Source organism: Podarcis erhardii (genome assembly GCF_964252035.2).
Source record: "Podarcis erhardii genome assembly, chromosome: 4".
Lineage (NCBI taxonomy): Eukaryota > Metazoa > Chordata > Lepidosauria > Squamata > Lacertidae > Podarcis > Podarcis erhardii.
The window spans coordinates 98,917,054-98,936,353 of record NC_138508.1 but is presented as its reverse complement, the minus strand read 5'-3'; the positions used below and the strand labels follow the sequence as shown (position 1 = coordinate 98,936,353).

At 45.4% G+C, this 19,300-nt stretch overlaps 1 protein-coding gene across 2 annotated transcripts; it reads left to right on the top strand.

The window, feature by feature from the left end:
* The first annotated feature begins 336 nt into the window (after positions 1-336).
* Positions 337-16,976, top strand: BORA (BORA aurora kinase A activator). 2 transcript variants are annotated; one of them, XM_081858158.1, is made up of 12 exons: positions 337-477; positions 2,425-2,595; positions 3,616-3,722; positions 3,915-3,960; positions 5,757-5,838; positions 6,802-6,867; positions 7,632-7,688; positions 8,816-9,039; positions 11,622-11,775; positions 12,194-12,771; positions 15,155-15,286; positions 16,453-16,976. In XM_081858158.1, exons 2-12 carry the CDS (start codon positions 2,440-2,442, stop codon positions 16,540-16,542), a joined length of 1,692 nt encoding a protein of 563 aa, XP_081714284.1. In that variant the 5' UTR covers positions 337-477; positions 2,425-2,439; the 3' UTR covers positions 16,543-16,976. The 2 variants fall into 2 exon arrangements, with proteins under 2 accessions (XP_081714284.1, XP_081714285.1); XM_081858159.1 differs by lacking the exon at positions 7,632-7,688.
* The last annotated feature ends 2,324 nt before the right edge of the window (positions 16,977-19,300 follow it).

The following is a 19,300-nucleotide window of genomic DNA, read 5'->3' as shown; positions in this document are numbered from 1 at the left end:
GAGGACCGTTTTCAATTCAGTACCGGAAGTTTTTGCTCTCTGCCACGTCCCCTTACCTCTATGGCTTTCCTTGCCTCTTTCCCGCTGCTAGTGCGAACGAGGCGCGGCCTGACGGAGGGCGCCTGCGTGAGCTTGGATCTCCGCGGCTCCATTGATCCGCTCCCTCGCTCGCGGCCCCGCCTCCTCCTTCCCCTCCCCGCCAATGGGAGCGTCCGTCCGTTTTGAATTGAAGCCCCGCCCCCGCGTCGCCCTGCGTTCCTTTCGCCCACGCGAGCCGGTTAAACCAGGGAAGCGATTCAAATATATATCAGACAGCAAGAGATGCTGGCGGGGGGCGGGGCGAGCTCCCGCTCTGAGCTGTGATTGGCTGCGCCCGCCGAGGTCTCTCGCGCTGATTGGCCGGCAGGGAAAGAGAAGTTAAAGACCTTGAGCAACTTTGTAAGAGTCAGAAGGAGGGCGAATCCGAATTAGCGGCAGGTAAGATGCTCCTGGGGCTTCGGAAAGGGCTGCCTCCTCCTGGAAGGGCTTTGCCCGCCTGGTGCCAATATGGCCATTTATATAGAGGCTTGGTTTTAATTAATTGATTGATTGATTAATTAATTAATTAATCATGCTTCAATATATCCTTTTTTGCAGAGCTGCGATCAAGGAGCTGCTCCTGCAAAAGTAGGAGGGGGAATCTTATCCGTAGCCAGAGATCCGCGTTGGTTTCCCCAGCCTTTGTGCCTGCAGCTATTTGCTTCCCAGCTAATTATTATTATTATTATTATTATTATTATTATTATTATTATTATTTATTATTTATACCCCGCCCATCTGGCTGAGTTTCCCCAGCCACTCTGGGCGGCTTCCAAGTCGAGTGTTAAAAACAATACGGCATTAAATACAGCTTGCCACATCTATATTGTTGCCTTCATTACAGTGGTACCTCGGGTTACATACGCTTCAGGTTACATACAGTTCAGGTTACAGACTCCACTAACCCAGAAATAGTGCTTCAGGTTAAGAACTTTGCTTCAGGATGAGAACAGAAATCGTGCTCTGGCAGCGCGGCAGCAGCAGGAGGCCCCATTAGCTAAAGTGATGCTTCAGGTTAAGAACAGTTTCAGGTTAAGAACGGACCTCCAGAATGAATTAAGTACTTAACCCGAGGTACCACTGTATTCTGCTATATATGTTTGTGGAGTTTTGTTTTGTTTTTAATGAAAAAACTGTATAGAAATAGGGCAGTACAGGAATTGGATCAATCAATAAATTAAATTTAACTGCTTGAGCACACATCTCTTGGGAGTTGTTCACATTTCAGCTGTTGAGAACTGAAGTCTTGGGATTCTTTCTTGGGGAGAGAAACAAGGAACTAGCTGCTACCCAAGGCCAAGAGACAAAGCCCGTTGGCGCATTGTAAAAATTCTTTCACGTTTGCCACGTTGTTGTTTTTATTTACTTATTATTTGATGTGTTCATATCCCACCTTTTTCTCCATGGAGCTCAAGGTGCCTTATGTGGTTCTTCTCACGCTCCTCATTTAAATCCCCCTCAGCAACCCTGAGAGGTAGGTTAGGCTGAGAGACTTTGACTGGCTCCTCAAGGTCACCAAGTGAGCTTCGTAGAGAATCAAACCGTGGCCTCCAAGGGTTCACTATACTAACCATTGCACCACCACTGGCAGAAACATCACTGACCAGCCATGCTAGAATGGGACAGACACCTAGCATAATGTACTTTGTGGTTTTATATTCTGATTTTATCCTGTGAACCGCCTTGAGACCTATAGGTATAGGTATATAAATTCTAATCATAATAATCATAATAGCAGTCTTCCACTGCAAGCTCTGCGTATTTGGGCAAGCTGTTTCATATAAAAGGCCAAGGAGTTGTGAACTGTGGCAGCCCTCCTAGCTTTTGAGCCAATGCAAATTAGGAACTGGATGCCCCACCAGCCTCTACCTTGTGCTTCTGGGGCATCTTTGCAACGAGGGTAATAATAATAATAATAATTAATTATACCCCGCCCACCTGGCTGGGTTACCCCAGCCACTCTGGGCAGCTTCCGACAAAATATTAAAATACAATAGTCTGTTAAACATTAAAAGCTTCCCTAAACAGGGCTGCCTTCAGATGTCTTCTGAAAGTCTGGTAGTCGTTTTTCTCTGGTGGGAGGGCGTTCCACAGGGCAGGTGCCACTACTGAGGAGGCCCTCTGCCTGGTTCCCTGTAATGTGGCTTCTCGCAGCGAGGGAACCGCCAGAAGGCCCTCGGTGCTGGACCTCAGTGTCCGGGTTGGCTCTTTAATGTGATTTTCCTGGAGCTGATGGGCATTGGAGGACCAACAGGTGCCCATCCCTGCCGTAAAGAGGCACACTTACTTTTAATCTGTAGGGTGCTGATATGTCTAATGCAAGTACTTTCTTTGACTGTTTCTTAGGTTCAGCTGACAGTTATGGGTGATGCAAAAGAAGTCAAGATGCAGATTACACCAGAGTCACCTGGGCAGCTCGCAGTCCAGAACCCCTTTGAAAGCCCAAGTGATTATAGCCACCTGCAGGAGCAGATTGTGTCAAGTCCAACAGTGTTTAAATCCACAATATCCTCTGTGGTAAGACTTGTGATTTGCCACATGTTGTCATGTGTATTCTGTTTATTTTCATGCATTTGTGTGTCCAAGGTTGTCCAAATTAGATCTCTGATGCACACCTGACCAGTTTGCTCTTTCCCTTCAAGGTCGAGGAGAGATGTTTGGGAGAAATAGACCTTGCATCTTCGGAGCTAAAATGGAGCCTGAATGGATGTCTTAACATCTAAGATTAATATTGCAGAGCTGGGTGTCATGGAACTTCGCTCACCGTTACTGATCTTTTTGTATGGGAATCTCCATTTGGCTTCAGGGGAATCTGAGGGTTCCTCGGAATACCACTTGAAAACTACTCTAAGGGAAACTTTTGTCCAACTAGATCAGTGGTTCTCAACCTGTGGGTCCCCAGGTGTTGTTGGACTGTTGGGTCACCAGATGTTGGGTTGAAATAAACGACAGACAAGTGGTGGGTGTCATATGGGAGGCATCTCTCGAGCATGTCTCGGGGAGTCCCTTTTATTGAATATTACAGCATTCCCACATATGTGCTTGTTGCTGATTGGTTAACACAAGTACAAAGCAAAGGTTACATATAGACATTAATCATCAATAGATTAAAGGGTGGGAAAGGGAACACAGAATTGGACAGGCATGAAAGCCTCCTTATTAAATTATAACTAGTGATTAATATAGCAAGACTTAAACAATTACTAATGATTAATATATAGCATTCATCCGTAGATGTGGTCAACCAAGCACTAAGAACAGGTCAGAATGCAATGTTTTCATGAACTCATGGTGAACTGAACATTCTAGGGTGATGTGCAGAAGCAAAACTTTCCTTCATCGGACTACAACTCCCATCATCCCTGAGCTCTGGCCTTGCTAGCTAGGGGTGATAGGAGTTGTAATCCAACAACATCTGGGGACCCCCAGGTTGAGAAAGGGTTGAGATGTTCCTGGGGATGTATGATTGCTTCTTTATCTTGAAACAAGAAGGTGATTGTGGCATATGTTATTGTAGTGTTTTTTTCCTTCTTTTAGACGCCTGCAAAATTTCGATGGTCTATAGATGAACTAGCTTTAATAAACCCTGTGGAAATAGACTCAGAAGACATACGACGTCAAGCATTGTATCTAAGCCAAGCCAGGTCAGTTTTCTTCTACTGCATTCAGCCAACAGAACTGATTCTCAAGTTTAATAAGTCTTTTTCCTTTGACCTGTTGAAAAGTTGCAACCACATACCTGGCTTGCTACTCTGATTATTCTGTTTCTTGGAGTCGGTTTATTTATCTGCAGTAAAGTAACAGTACTGTTTTCGTTTTTTTAATTCACTTTGTAGAATAGATAAAGAGATGGAAGAAAAAAGACAAAAAGCCATTGAAGAGGTAACCATCAGTACTATCGTTTCTTGAGTTAGAGATCTTAACGATACATGGAATATATTTTAACCTGTATGTGTAGGTATTTGGTGCCTGAATCCTAGTCTCCACAGATAGTTCATCACACAGTGAAGCTGTCCCAGGAGTGTATCAGTTCTTTCTGCTGGGGTGTGCATGTGGAAAAGGTAGAACAATCATGTGGGACGTAGAGTTGGTTGAGATCACTCTTTAGCCTTTTAACCCGGAAAGCGTTTTTCCTGGTCTTCGTTATTCAATAATCAATTCATTAGTCAATTGCCACATAAGGATTCTCCAGGCAAATTACAAACTTTTAAGGGCATTACATAAAATCAGAAAAAGAACAGTGCATTACAATAAAAGCTGGAGCAGTCAGAGGAGGGACTCAGGTGAAGACTGAAAATGTGGTTTTGCTATCCTATATTGTTTGTTTGTTTTTATGGCATTTTATTGTACTTGAGAGTATGTTTTGTTGTAATATATTGCTGGGTGCTTTGGATAAATATTAATAATTATTAGTAGCACTATAATATTCCTCTATAGTTAAAACAAAAGCATCTTGCACTTAGAATGCACTTTTGGTTCTATGAACTGCCCTGAGACCTCCGGGTATAGGGCAGTATATAAATTCAGTAATAATAATAATAATAATAATAATAATAATAATAATAATAATAGCAGTAGTAGTAGTAAAGGGCACTATCAGAGAAAAGGGCTCTAGGCTACTCTTCTCCCTGACACAACTAAGTTTGTTAAAACAAAACACAATTATGTCATTTAGTTTGGCATGTTCTTCCTGTTGTCTAGGAACTTTGCAGCACACAGTCCACCAAATAGTTTGATGTGAGAGCATCCAGGAAGAACTCTGTCACAGAATTGTAGTTGAAGGGACCCAGGGGGTCATTTAGTCCAACCCCCTGCAATGTGGGAGTTATGTGATGAGTTGTTTTGATTCGCTAGTGTTTGGAGTGGGGTACATTGAACCTGTGCTAAGGTAGCTGTGCATGCATTCACAATAAACGGGGAGGTTGTATTAAATGTTTTTTGGTACGCAGATGGTGGCAACTCTCAAACTTTAGTCTAACGTGAATAAGCAGGAATTGGCCTCAGTGAGCCTTCGGCTCCTGCAATCCTCTCTCGCATGTCACAACTGGGGGTGCCGGGGAGCGGAGGAGTCTGGAAGGTTTTGCTTCTGCTGAACTGCAGCTTACGTTACCTAGATCAAGAAACTGTGGTTAGCATGAAGTGTGACTTGTTTCAAACAAGCCATCTTTGAGCCATAGTTACCAAAGCTGGCTTTATTAGCTAACCGTAGTTAAGATGAATCACATCATCAGATCTAACAAACAAACAAAATTCCTTCCAGTAGCACCTTAGAGAGCGACTAAGTTTGTTATTGAGCTTTCGTGTGCAAGCACACTTCAGATATCTGAAGAATCTTCTGGTATCTGAAGAAGTGTGCATGCGCATGAAAGCTCATACCATTAACAAACTTAGTTGGTCTCTAAGGTGCTACTGGAAGGAATTTTTTGGTTTGTTTGTTCTGACTACGGCAGACCAATACGGCTACCTACTTGTAACTAGAACTATCATCAGATCTAGACAACGTGGCAAGCTGCACTCCAGTCAAACCCACACCATAGATGGCTTCCCCCAAAAAACCATGGGAATTGTAGTTCCTAGGGATTGTGGTATGGTGAGGAGTAAACTACTCCTTTGTGCTCTAAACTGACTGTCGCCCACAATGTCATGGTAAACACATAACAACATTTTCCTTTTTTTAGTTCTTCACCAAAAGCGTCATTGTTCCATCTCCTTGGACTGATCACAGTGAGAAACAGGTTTCTCAGTTTAACTCCACTCGATGTAAGTATTGTCTCTTGTATCAAAATGGGAAAGGTTCGCATGCAAACCGCTTAGATCGGGGTGGGAACCCTCCATGGGTCACATTGGGCATGGTTTTGTGTGGCCTGCACTATGAGATTCTAATAAAACAAGTGAATTGTGCGACACTGAACCATGTCCTGCCAGGTGACATTTGGCTGGAGGAGAGACATGGAACATGACTTCTTCCTCCGATTGAAGCTGTCAAGGCGGGACTGCGGGACCAAGGATTCTCCAACTCCACCTGTGTACTAAGCCCTCTTACTGAGAGTGCCCAAAGTCCTTGGGAACTGATGCCTATTATGCAATTTCCCACCTGCTGGAAAAGTCTAAATGTACCAAGCTGAGCAGCTTTTTGGAACTGCCACATTGACTGATTTGAACTGCAGCCAAATGTAAAATGTGGCAGGCCACTTTCAATGTACAGTGGTACCTCAGGTTGCGAACAGGATCCGTTCCGGAGCTCCATTCGCAACCTGAACAGAATGCAACCCGCATCTGCACATCTGCGCACGCACGGGTCGCTATTTGCAGCTTCTGTGCATGTATGTGACGTCATTTTGCACGTCTGTGCGTGTGCAAGCGGTGAAACCCGGAAGTAACCCTTTCCGTTATTTCCGGGTCGCCGCAGGACACAACCTGAAAGCGCGCAACCTGAAGCAGATGTAACAAGAGATATGACTGTATTGGAAATATTGTCCCATTAGCACAAGCATATTGGGACTTTCTTTCCTTGTGCTCTCCTAAGCCCCCCCACCATCGATGAACCTGTGGAACAGATTTGCTGGCAGGAGTTGTGCAAGGAGAGAGGAGAAGTCCTGTTGTGCCGAGTGGAAGTCTGCACCAGCAGAACCTTGGGGTGGTGCTGGATATGTTAAATGATTCTTCTATTGTTTCTGCGTTAATGTTACACCAGCTTTTAACTGGGAACTTGATATCTTGCAGGTATCGATCTAAGTAACGCTTCGCCAGTTAGCAGAGAAATCACTGTGCAACCTGGGAGAAACAATGGTTTGTATGAAACGAGATGAGGAAGGGGAAACTTGCTCAGTGCAATGTGTTGTCTATTGTGCCTCAATCTAACTGCACGCAGAGCACAGCTTCTCATTCCATCCAAACCTGAGAACCTGTGATTAATATTAAACTGGCCCGTTTGGAAAAAGACAACTTCAAACCGTAGAGTTTAAAACTGGTGTGCTCCAACTACTCGTAGCCAAAGTTTAGGGTTCAGACGACTTGCCAAATGACAGTCAATAGAAAAGGAGATGAAGAGTTTCAATTTCCTTGTGGTTGTGCAGGAGGTGGGGGGTGCTGTGCAGTGCTTGGCTTGCTTTCATCGGGACACATTATACAGTGGTGCCCCGCAAGATGAATGCCTCGCAATACGAAAAACCCGCTAGACGAAAGGGTTTTCCGTTTTTCAAGGCGCTTCGCAAGACAAATTTCCCTATGGGCTTGCTTCGCAAGACAAATTTCCCTATGGGCTTGCTTCGCAAGAGGAAAACGTCTTGCGAGTCCCCCCCCCCTTTTCTAAGCCGCTAATAGCGCTAATCCACTAAGCCGCTAATAGGGATGCTTCGCAAGACGAAAAAACCGCTAGATGAAGAGACTCGCGGAACGGATTAATTTCGTCTTGCGAGGCACCGCTGTAGTTTGTTGTGATGTCCAAATGCAGTTATTCTTAACAAATCATGGTCATGATGTTTCGGGTGGTTTCTTTTTTCAAGCTTTGACCCTGATGACTTTGCCCTAAACATTCTGTTTGTTCTCTGCAGCTGCTTGTCAGACAGTATTATCTCTGCCTGTTGATTTTGACATAGAAAAAATACTAGGTATGTAATGTGGGGAGAACTGCTCATCTAGATCCGGTCTCTGTAGAAATGGGTACAATGGGAGTTTTCGTGAGGTGATGGTGGGAATGGTAATGCCATCGTTCCCTCTGTTCCTGCTGTCTAGTCTTGGGCGCCATTGCTTATGAGGAAGGTACTGGCACACTCAGGGGAAGCCCCAAGTTTTGAGGAACTACAAAACATCTTAAGGAAATAAGAAGGGGACGCAAAACTCAGTGAGCTCTGAGTCTAATTCATGGCCATGAAGTGCTGAGTGGTTTTGGGGAAGGGGAGACAGAAACCAGGTGAGAGGGAGAAATGAATGAAATATGGTAGAAACGATGAGCCAGAGCTCTCCATGCTGCAACACCTTTTTCATAGGTTCTAGTTGTTTATATATAGGTTGCATCCAGTGGGTCTGATTAACACTTGGTTAGATGCAAGCCATAATTTTGAACCTTCCTTGAACACTTCATATTTCCGATCTCCATGAAATCACCACAACTGTGTAAGGAAAGCTTGCCGTTCTTCCTTTCCCCCCATAGCACAGAGTTCTAAGGCTGTGAGTTTATCTGGTGCCACACGGCCAGCTCGCGACTGAAGGAAGAGTTCAACTAGACTTGTGGCAATGCCTGCTCTGCCCTATGCAGATCATCAACTGTCTCTGTGGCGATGCTGCAGCACTCTGTGGGTGGGAGATTCGACTGCAATCCTGTGTGTGTACTCATACCCCATGGGTTTTAAGTAGCCCTAAGTGCACTCCTAAGGGCTTCAAAGGGCTGTGCTAAGCCGGCTGCTGGATTTTGTAATAGCTTTTCCTTCGTGCTTTATTAGATTTACAGTGGTATATGGGGTTAAGAACTTAATTTGTTCTGGAGGTCTGTTCTTAACCTGAAACCGTTCTTAACCTGAGATACCACTTTAGCTAATGGGGCCTCCCGCCGCACGATTTCTGTTCTCATCCTGAGGTAAAGTTCTTAACCTGAGGTACTATTTCTGGGTTAGCAGCGTCTGTAACCCGAGGTACCACTGTACTTATTTAATGCTAGCTATGTAAGGAATAACAACTTGACTTGCAGCATCTGTGTGGAAATGGTTTCCTTGACAGCTGTGATTCTTGCGTTCCTCAGGTGAATATTTTAAACCCGATGAATTGGCCGACCAGTCTCAGGAAAGCTTGAGCACTTCCTCGTTGAGGAGAAAGCTTTTTTTAGACGAGAACGGAAGCCTCTCGTCGGAGAGCTTCTCCCCTTCTCCTCAGAGTCCACACAATGTCCCAGCCTCTCTTGGAGTACTGTGCTCAATTGACATCTCTCCAGTCCGCTGTAGAAGCCCTCTAAATACATCCAGCTCGGTAAGGAGTTTGCGCTTGGCATCTTGCTCCTACAAGCCAGACGCTTTCAGTATGGTAGCATGCCTATGAAACAAGCATATTGGTGGGCTGGTGCCCTTTAGATGTTGCAGAGGACAGCTCCTGGCCAGTGCTGCTGATCCAGGTACACAGGTGTTTGCTGGTGGTGGTCTTCAGCTGAGTTGTGTTTAGTGTCATTGGCTGGTTGAATGCCGAGAAATGGTGGGAGGAAGTAGCTGGAGAACCGCCAAGGGAAGAAGGCTCAGAGCCTGGGAAATGGTGGTCAGAAGGAGCAGACTGGGACTATACAGTGGGGCCCGCAAGACGAATGCCTTGCAAGACGAAAAACTCGCTAGACGAAAGGGTTTTCCGTTTTTCGAGGTGCTTCGCAAGACGAATTTCCCTATGGGCTTGCTTCGCAAGACGAAAACGTCTTGCGGGTTTGCTTCCTTTTTCTTAAAGCCGTTAATACCAGGGGAATCCACGCTCCGCAAGACGAAAAAATCGCAAGACGAAGCAACTCGCGGAACGAATTAATTTCGTCTTGCGAGGCACCACTGTATGGAACTTGCCGAACTGACCGGGAGACTCCGAGACCAGAGAGAAGAGATGGTGGAAGAAGATTGGAAGAAGTTTAAGGAATATTTGAAAAAAAAAATGTTAATATTTAAATCTTAGAATAGCTTTGGAAGTGGATATAGGCGGTAGGATTAGAAGTAGAAGGTAATGTATTTTATAAGTGATAAAATGTGAAGTTTTTTATGGTTAAAGTAAGTGTGGGGGAGGGAATATGGTTAGAACTTATGATATATGTAAACTGCTAAAGATGAAGTAAAATGAAAATCAGATAGGTGGGACTTGGGGAAGCCCACTTAACAATGTTTAGAGAAATAAGGATATGACAAGAATTTGTTTGTATTGTGTGTTTTTTTCCTGTCTGTGTTTTTTATTTGTGTTATAAAATGAATGAAAATTGTTTGAAAAACAAAACAAGGAGCAGACTGGGAGGAGGTGGTGTCAGAAGCAGAAGAGGTAACAGGACTTAGTGAGCTGGGAGAGTCTGTGACAGAGAAAGTTCAGAATTAGAGGCAGAAGCTTAAAACAGGAGAGGAGGAAGGCAAAGAGGCAGAGATGCATCAGGCTGGTGAAAAGGCATGAATATTTCTCCTCCTGCTACAAGCTTCCCCCGCCTCGGTCTCCCAGAACCAGGAGAGGCGTAAAAAGGACGGAGGAGAGATTAGTGACATACAGGTGCAGTCTCAGATTGCTTTGGAAAAACCCTGGTGAAGAGGGGAGTTAGGTAGCTGTGGGGCAGCAGGGTCCTTCAGTCCCGGCAGCTGCTTCGTGGGGCAAGACCTGTTGGAGATGTGTTGCCGCGCTCATTACCCCAATGCTCCTGTGCAGATCCTTTATTTTTGCTAATAAAGAGCTAGCTTCACTTCCTTTGTGTGGTTTACTGCTAGCTCGCAATGCTTACCGTTCCTATTTGTAGGAAGGAAAAAACTAATCACTGTGGTTCATTAGGAATCCCAACAGCTTTTCCTATCCTTGCTTTGACTCCTTTCAGCTCCAGCCAGTGGTCAGGCATGGTTGGTGCTGGAGACCAGGAATATCCAGAGGGCCACAAGTTCACTAGCCTTGCATTAGAGGATTTAGTTTCTACCTTGCTGAACCAACATCACGTGGCTGTTGTATCCCTCTGGAAAACTTGTGCATCAAACTGCTTTTTGGTACACATTGTTTGGTCACACCATAGGAGAAGTCGACTTTCAGAAATTCAGGCACCAGCCATGAGTTTGGAATGTGCATAGACACACTGAGGAATTCAGTTCAGAGTGACTACAAACATTCTGTCATAGCAAGCAACTCTGCTCCCGCCACATGCTGCTCTGGGGGTTATCTTACCCTCATCCTGAGACATTTTGGGCAGCACCCTTGCTGCACTAGTCAAGGGTCCTTGCATGGGCTTCCACTAGCAGGATCAGTTTGCTGAATCGGGTCCAGTGTGTGAACCCTTGGAATCCAAATAGAATTTTGAGCAGGGATTCTCACAGCTAGGAAGAGGTCTTCTGTGTCTGCCTTGTATTCTGATGAACTGTGGTTCTTGCCATATTTCTGACACACTGCTGAGTTGGAGGCCCTATTTGAATCAAGCCAGCGTGCTTAATTTTGAGCTCAAGACTTTGAAAAGAAGGGTGGTGGCCTTATTTGGTGGCAATAATTGAAAGAGCTGGGCTGTGGCACGCTAGGAATGTTTCAGATTTCACTGGCGTTTAGGCCCTTGTGGAATGCTCTCCCTAAGGAGACTCTCCAGGCACCTTCATTACATATCTTTAGGTGCCAGGCAGAAACATTCCCCTTCTCCCAGGCCTTTGGCTAATGAGCCAATCTTTGGACTTTTAAACTGGTGGAGGGGGCGGGATTTCCTTTTGTTTGTTACCATGTGGTGCATTTTTGTGTTTTTATATTGTAAACAATGCTCTGCTCCTTGGATGAAGGGCAGTATAGAAATAGAAGAAAGCGAGCCATTCTAGGTGTGCAACTGTTGTTTAACCTTCTTTGGAACTTTTCTTACATGTTGAAAGGGCCAGTTTTCCTCCAGCCCGATTCAGGGAGGCTCCAGGACCTGCAGTCTGGGGAGCCTGCCGAGTCCTTCGTTTCCAGAGAGGAGTCCTGCAAATATTCCTTCTCCAGCTTTTTCCCCGATTGGCATTCAGATAAGAAAGACACCACTGTCAGGTATTTTTGCAATTTTGCTTAAGTGGTTGACCAGACTGATTTGCTGTTGCATGCTTTTAATCACTTGAGGGTGGAGGGCGCTTTGGGACAAAAGAAGTGGTGTAGAAATAAACCCTAATAATACATATGCATTTGATTGGCCCATTTCATCTTTGAACTGGAACCGAGCCAAGAAAACTTCCCTAATGCAGTCCTGAGCGTCCGAAAGCTTTCCCGTTCTCCTATGATTTTTCTGTCCTAAGAAGCCTGAAATCTACAATAAGGTGGTTGCTGTTTTGTCTTGCATTTTGCATCCCAGAATATTTGTAACCCTTCCCCCCCCCCCCCCCGCGTCTCCTTTAGGAATTTACTGTTTTGAAGCAGTTTCACTTATTATCTGTTCATGTTTCTCCCCCCCACCTCCTTTCCCCAAATGCAGATCAAAGACAATTTACTTTTCGCTCCCCAGACATTCCTTCTGTTTCTAACTCCTGCCGACTAACTCCTGCCGCGACCAGGAATTCCTACACAGAATGCTCTCCATTAAAAAGTTGTTCCCCCATGAGACTTCTGGCTCGCAGAGGAACGACATTTTATCAGAGCTCCCTCGTTTGTCTGCCTTTGGCGCCTGAAAGTTTGAGCGAAGGGCAGGAGGAGGGAGCCAAGGCTTTGCCCGCAGAAACGTCCTTGCCAACAGAATCAAAGGTCAACCTGCACCCGTTGAACGGGGATGCGTTTGCGCATAGCACCCATTTGGTGGTTGCCCGGGTGTTGATCTCACCAGACATGCCTGAAGCCCGCAAGGAAGGGTTGACATTTCTCCACGACCCGGGCAGTTTCAAGGAAAACTATACGGTGGATATGGTTGATCCGGAAATGTTGGACGAGAACTTGGTAAAGGGATTGGCGGAGAATAGTGGCGCGCCAATGGCTGGCTTCAGTATTGAAAATTCTTGCATGTGCATGTCGCCTCTAGCTGAAAGCAGCGCCAGTCCCTGCGAGAGCAGTAGCATGCAGGTAAGGCTTGATTTTTTTAGGCATTCTGGGCCCTGCACACTTGGAACTGTGTCTTCATACCTTGGGTCCATTGTGGTCTCTCAAATTTAATGAGGGTGCCATCTTGAATACCGTATTTTTTCGCTCTATAAGACGCACTTTCCCCCCTCCAAAAATTAAGGGGAAATGTGTGTGCGTCTTATGGAGCGAATGCAGGCTCCTTGGCTTCAGCGATAGCAACATGGTCCTGGCTTCAGCGAAAGGAACCTGAAGCCTCCGGAGCGCAGCAGGAACTCCCGCTGCGCTCCAGAGGCTTCGGGTTCCTTTTGCTGAAGCCAAGAGAGCAAGACTGCTGGCTTCAGCAGAGAGGGAGAGCTGCGCAGCGCCCCTTCAGCAAAGCGGGAGGAGAAATGGAAGGGGCTCCGTTTCTCCTGCCACTTCGCTGAAGGGGCGCTGAGTAGAGAGGGGGAGAATTTTTTTTTTTCTTGTTCTCCCCCTCTAAAACAAGATGCGTCCTCTGGTCAGGTGAGTCCTATAGAGCGAAAAATACGGTATATGCTGGAAACCATGTCTGTACGACTAGGGGATGGGAACCTGTGGCCCTCCAAATGTTGCTGGACTCTCAATTCCCATCAATTCCCAGCAACATCTTGAGTTGCCACAGGTTCCCCATGTCCAGCCTTCCAGCAGCTGCTGTTCGTGCTACATCTAAATGGAAACTCCCATGTTCAGCTACAGTATACCTTTAGCCAAAGGGGGGAAGTCCTTATTTTTCATGCTCTGCTTGTGATGCTTGGAGGTGGCTGGCTGCTGGAAACAGTGCTGTTGTTATTCAGCAGAATTATTATTTTTAGTAATCTTTTCCCCTGGAGACTTGCTGGGATCCATGTATTTTTCTAGATGTGTTGAAAGAGGTGTGTATGTACGCATAGGAAAAGACACACATTCCCTGTAGGAAACTAGCAGCCTTGTACCTGGCATTACTCAGGAATCCCGTCAGCCATCTTGATTCAAAATGGAGTCCTGTTGTATCCACGCATAAACAGAATCATGTTCCTTGATCTCAGGAACCCCTCTACGCAAAAGATATGAATGAGGTGGAGAGTGTTGGTGTGTTTGTGAGGACACGAAGAAATGGGAGAGGGCATAGAGGTGGAAAACAAGCAAACTTAGGACACCAGTTCTAAAAGTTAAATTATTCTTGTAACACCCGGTTCAAGGGAGGGAGGAAGACAAAATCTGAACTGCTGGAGAACACTGCATCCTTATACCTGAAGTAGTTGTAAGGTTATGTTAAAAATACAAGCAAAATGTCTCCTTAGCTATGGCTGTATCCATAGTTTCTTGGGTGACCCTTTACAGTGGCTGTGCTGTGCTTAGGCAGAAACACTGGAGGAAATCCTTTAGCCAAGAATATTTCTCCTAGGGACGCTTCCATGTACACTAAGCCCACAACGTTTGCACATTTAACTTGTGCACATTCAGGTTTATGTGTGTGGCTAAAAATAAAAGTGGAATTGAAAGGAGGCAAGGTTCTGGGGGAAATGACTTTGGCAATCCCACCCACTATCAAACCCAATGTGTTTTGGCTATAAGCAGTTTTGGCTTTAGGTGCAATCCCCGGAACGTAACCCCCACATACCATATTTTTCGCTCCATAGGACACACTTTTCCCCCTCCAAAAATGAAGGGGAAATGTGTGTGCGTCCTATGGAGCGAATGCAGGCTTTCGCTGAAGCCTGGAGAGTGAGAGGAGTCGGTGCGCACCGACCCCCTCGCTCTCCAGGCTTCAGGCAGCTATCTGCAAGCCTTCGGAGCCCGGCGGGAGTTCCCGCCGGGCTCTGAAGGCTTGCGGATAGCAGCCTGTTCTGGGGGCTGGGGTCGGGGGAAGCTCGGACTTCCCCCGTCCCCAGCCCCGCAAGCTCTGGGAGCAGTGGCAAGGTTGCGCGCAATCTTGCCGCCGCTCCTGGACCTGTTCTGGCGGCTGGGTTCAGGGGAAGCTCGGGCGTCCCCAGCCCCAGCCCCACACCTGAGGGGGGGAATAATTTTTTTTCCCTTTATTTCCCCACCCCTTAAAAACTAGGTGCACCTTATGGTCCGGTGCGCCCTATGGAGCGAAAAATACAGTAAGTTGTGGGCTTCCAGTACATCAATGGACAGTTTGTTGTGGCTTGTTCTGTATGAAATGGAAGAAAACAAGCTTTCCTCTTCTTGAGCTTCCCATTTGTGGCTTGGTTTGGATCGGCGAAGGCGATGGACTTCTGTTCTGCCAAGCCATCTTGTCTTATCAGGGTGATGGCAATGCTAGGTTTTTGTCTTTTGGTATGCTGCAATTTCTCCATCTTCTCACTGCTTTTTAGAAACTGATGAATATCACTTCTCTTCTCTCATTTCTTTTTGCCAGGCGGACAGTGGTTACAGCACTCAGACTTGTACTAGCAGTCTGATGGACACAGCTGCATCGGAGACGAGTTGCCGAGACAACGACACTCACGTTTGTGAGACTCGGAAGAAATTTAATGTTTACAAAACAAAGGTAGGAGTGGTATTAGCTAAAGCATCTGGTTTCGAATGTGTTTTTTGTGTAGGTTTCTTGCTCTTACGCTTCCAGAGACACGACTGCAAGTGTGTGAGAGGGGCCTCTTGAAATCTCTGAAGCCAGACCGATGGCAAATAAATTCTGTGCATGTCTATTTGGCAGTCCTAGAAAAGTATATGAGAATTTAACTCCCTGTGGAGTATAGGATTTTTCAGCCTGAGACATCTAGTGGATTTAAAAAACTGTAAAAATATTAATACTGCCCACCTGTGTTAGTAACATTCTTAACAGTTCTGAATTATTTTTGTTCCTCCCAGTTTTATCCTTGCAGTTAGTGTAGCTGCACTCTGCCCCCAGCACCTTCACATTCATTAATAATAATAATACCCCACCCATCTGGCTGGGTTTCCCCAGCCACTCTGGGCGGCTTCCAACAAAATATTAAAATACAGTAGTCTATTAAACATTAAAAGCTTCCCTAAACAGGGCTGCCTTCAGATGTCTTCTGAAAGTCTGGTACAGTGGTACCTCGGGTTAAGAACTTAATTCGTTCTGGAGATCTGTTCTTAGCCTGAAGCACCACTTTAGCTAATGGGGCCTCCCGCTGCTGCCAGAGCACGATTTCTGTTCTCATCCTGAAGCAAAGTTCTTAACCTGATGTACTATTTCTGGGTTAGCGGAGTCTGTAACCTGAAGCGTATGTAACCCGAGGTACCACAGTAGTTGTTTATGTCTCTGACATCTGGTGGGAGGGCGTTCCACAGGGCGGGTGCCACTACCGAGAAGGCCCTCTGCCTGCTTTCCTGTAACTTTGCTTCTCGCAGTGAGGGAACCGCCAGAAGGCCCTTGGTGTTGGACCTCAGTGTCCGGGCAGAACGATGGGGTGGAGACGCTCCTTCAGGGATACTGGAGCTGTTTCACGTGATGTGACTCTGAAGCAGCACTGAAGTTCTCCCGTACTTTCCACCTTGATAAACTTCACAGAGAAGCAAAGGTCTATTGGCTTGGTCCTTAGTTAGCTGCTGCGTTCTTCCCTGATTAAACTGGTTGAAAGGGAATGGTCAGGACAGCTGCTGCTTTAAATGTTGCAGAGAGCCAATTCCTTTTGGCTTCCTGGAATAAATCTAATTGTGTGCCCTTGTATTTTCTCTCTCCTTCTCAAGCAAGGAAAAGCCTCTCCTAACTTTTGGACTGAAAATGAGCCTGTTACTCAATCCAGAAACCATCTTGTAGAAATGCCACGGTCAAAGTGATTTGCAACATCCGCTTATATGCTTTCTGCGGAGCAACTGTTCACCGTGACGCTTAAGTGGGGTTTTTGAGATGACTTGACTGGCACAACTGCTTTCCACTATCAGAAGGATTGTTGAGCACAGAGCATGTGAAAATGACTCCTGATAACCCTAAGGCCTGATCATACAGGCCCCTGGTAGCTGGGGTGTCGGCAGAACTGAATAGAGATGCTGCTTTGTGGTGCCTGTTCATGATTTCCACAAGAAAAGGTTTACCACACCAGAGACATGCACATATCCTCCATGTGGAGATTCAGTTCTTGCAAAAGGCACTTCAGGAAAAAAACATACAGAATCGTGCAATGAAAAATGATAAGCACCAACAGTAGAAATTTCCCTGCGTTGTTTGCTTGCTATGAAAATGAGTTGTAGTTGTAGATAATGATTGCATTTTCATTATTTCATTCATAATGATTGCACTTTTAAAATCTTGTCAGAAGTGTATCGTATCCACTATAATACAGTGCATTGTTTCCTAATGGTCATTGGGTGTTGGTTTTTTTACATATTAGTGAACACCAATTGCGTATTTTATTCTCTCCCTGCCCCCTCCAATTTTGGAATGAATTGTTAATCAAATGTAATAAAGTCTTCACACCCAGGTTGAAAGTTGTATCTGCAATTTCTGGTGCTCAGTACTGGTGCACCTGGGATAACAATCTGTTTCATAAGTTGGATCTTTATTTAATACCTTCAAAGTACCTGAGCACTGGATTTTTTTGTCACCTTTGCATGCATTCCCCTCCTCTAACTTCCTTTTAGCTGTGAAGGGAAACTCGGCATGGGAAGAAAAACAAGAATGGTGAACTACCTTGGCAGTGTAAGCTCTGCACCCCTCTGATAACGTGTCAGTAGGGTTTAGCGAGAAATCACAATTAATTTTAGTACAGCTCAAAAATAGGAGCCTGCGAATGTCCGTGTCAGGGGGGAATTCCCTTCTGCTGCGTGGAAGGATCAAGGGATTAGATGTTGTCTCCTGTGAGGAACCACTCCCCCCCCCCCAATCCTTTTAGCAAAGAATGAGCTCTGAAGGGAACCCTGGTGGAAAAGTGCCACCCCTTACACTCCAGAAGCACAATCCTATCAAATTTCAGGCCTCATGGCCCCACTGCACACTACTACTAAGATTCCTTGGCAGCTAAAGGCAGGTTGCCTGTACAGCCTTCTATGTCTGCTCTTTCTGGGGTTGGGAATGAGGTTCTTACCCCACATACCTAATGGCTACAAGTGCGGATGAGCTTTCTCTGCTTCTCTCCTAGCTGCTGCTGTGCATGCACACACTCCCTGCTGGGTGATACAGTTTGCAAATGGCTAATTATTTCACCTTGCAAGCCTAGCAACGGCTTTAAGCAGCTTGGCTGGATTGTAAGCGGGACCAGTTACTTGACTGCATGGAAGCCCTTGCTCAGTAAGTTCCTCCACCTTTATTGCACATGGATGGCGTAAGTCATGGGTAGGCAAACTAGGGGCTAGATCTGGCCCAATCGCCTTCTCAATCTGGCCCACGGATGGTCTGGGAATAAGCGTGTTTTTACATGAGTAGAATGTGTGCTTTTATTTAAAATGCATTTCTGGGTTATTTGTGGGACATAGGAATTGGTTCATTTATTTATTTTTTCAAAATATAGTCCGCCCTCCCCCCAAGATCTAAGGACCGGCCCCCTGCTAAAAAAGTTTGCTGACCCCTGGTGTAAGTGTACTATAAAAACCAAACCAATAAAGTTCCCTGTGGCTCTTCAAAGAGGAGATGCATCTCAACGTGATTAATGAGCTTGGGCACTCCCATTGTGCTAACTAGCCTCTTGTTCAGAGATGAATAATTTTGGTGTTTCTGCAGCAAAATTGTCTGCCCTAGTCACCTTTGGCTGTAGATAATTTTCTCTTCGATACATTCACAGTAAATCTTGGTCTCCTGTAAAAAATTTAACAGGGATCACAAATCATTTTGGGCCTGTAGGCACATTTGCAAACCAGGTAAGCCACCCTGGACATCCTGCCCCATAACTGCTTGGCTTATAATCTTAATTTCATGGAGTGGGGCAGGGAGGAGAGGGCAACCTCTAACTTAAAATGAGTGTATTCCTGAGCAGCTTTGGCAACACTAGCTTATTCAAATGTCACAGAATTCACAGTAGGAATTTTTGAGATAAACACTAGGCAAGAGCCACCTGTGGCCTCCATTTATTTGTTTCAACTTTCCAGAGACACAAGATGGCGATAGGGACAAACATTTAACTTAACCCAGTGCAGAACTCTGTGGACAACAAATGTTGCTTTTAAAAAGAACTTTATCAGCTGACGACCCTGTTGTCTGATAAAGATGTACACTCAAATGGATCAGAATCTCAGCAGTAAATGATCTACTGACATCCAACATTAAATTCTCCTACTCAGTAGATTTTTATTTCTATTCCTTCTCAGACTAACGCCCCAATTTTACATATTCTTTTTAAATCGTTCTCTAACATGCTTGATCTAAGGTTCCATTTCCTAGTTCTAAATTAGGTTCCTTCCATTTACTGTTCTTCTGCAACCACATTTGTAAACACTTTTAGCAGAATTCGATAAGTATCTGTCACTGGCAAATGCCTTCCAGATTTTTTCTCTTGTGGCACAGCCTTCTCCATAACACACTCGCTTCTATGTGCAGGAAATTTCTGTTTGACTGCTACATTTATGCTACAGGCTGTGCAAGCCAGATACAAATTTTACCATCTCC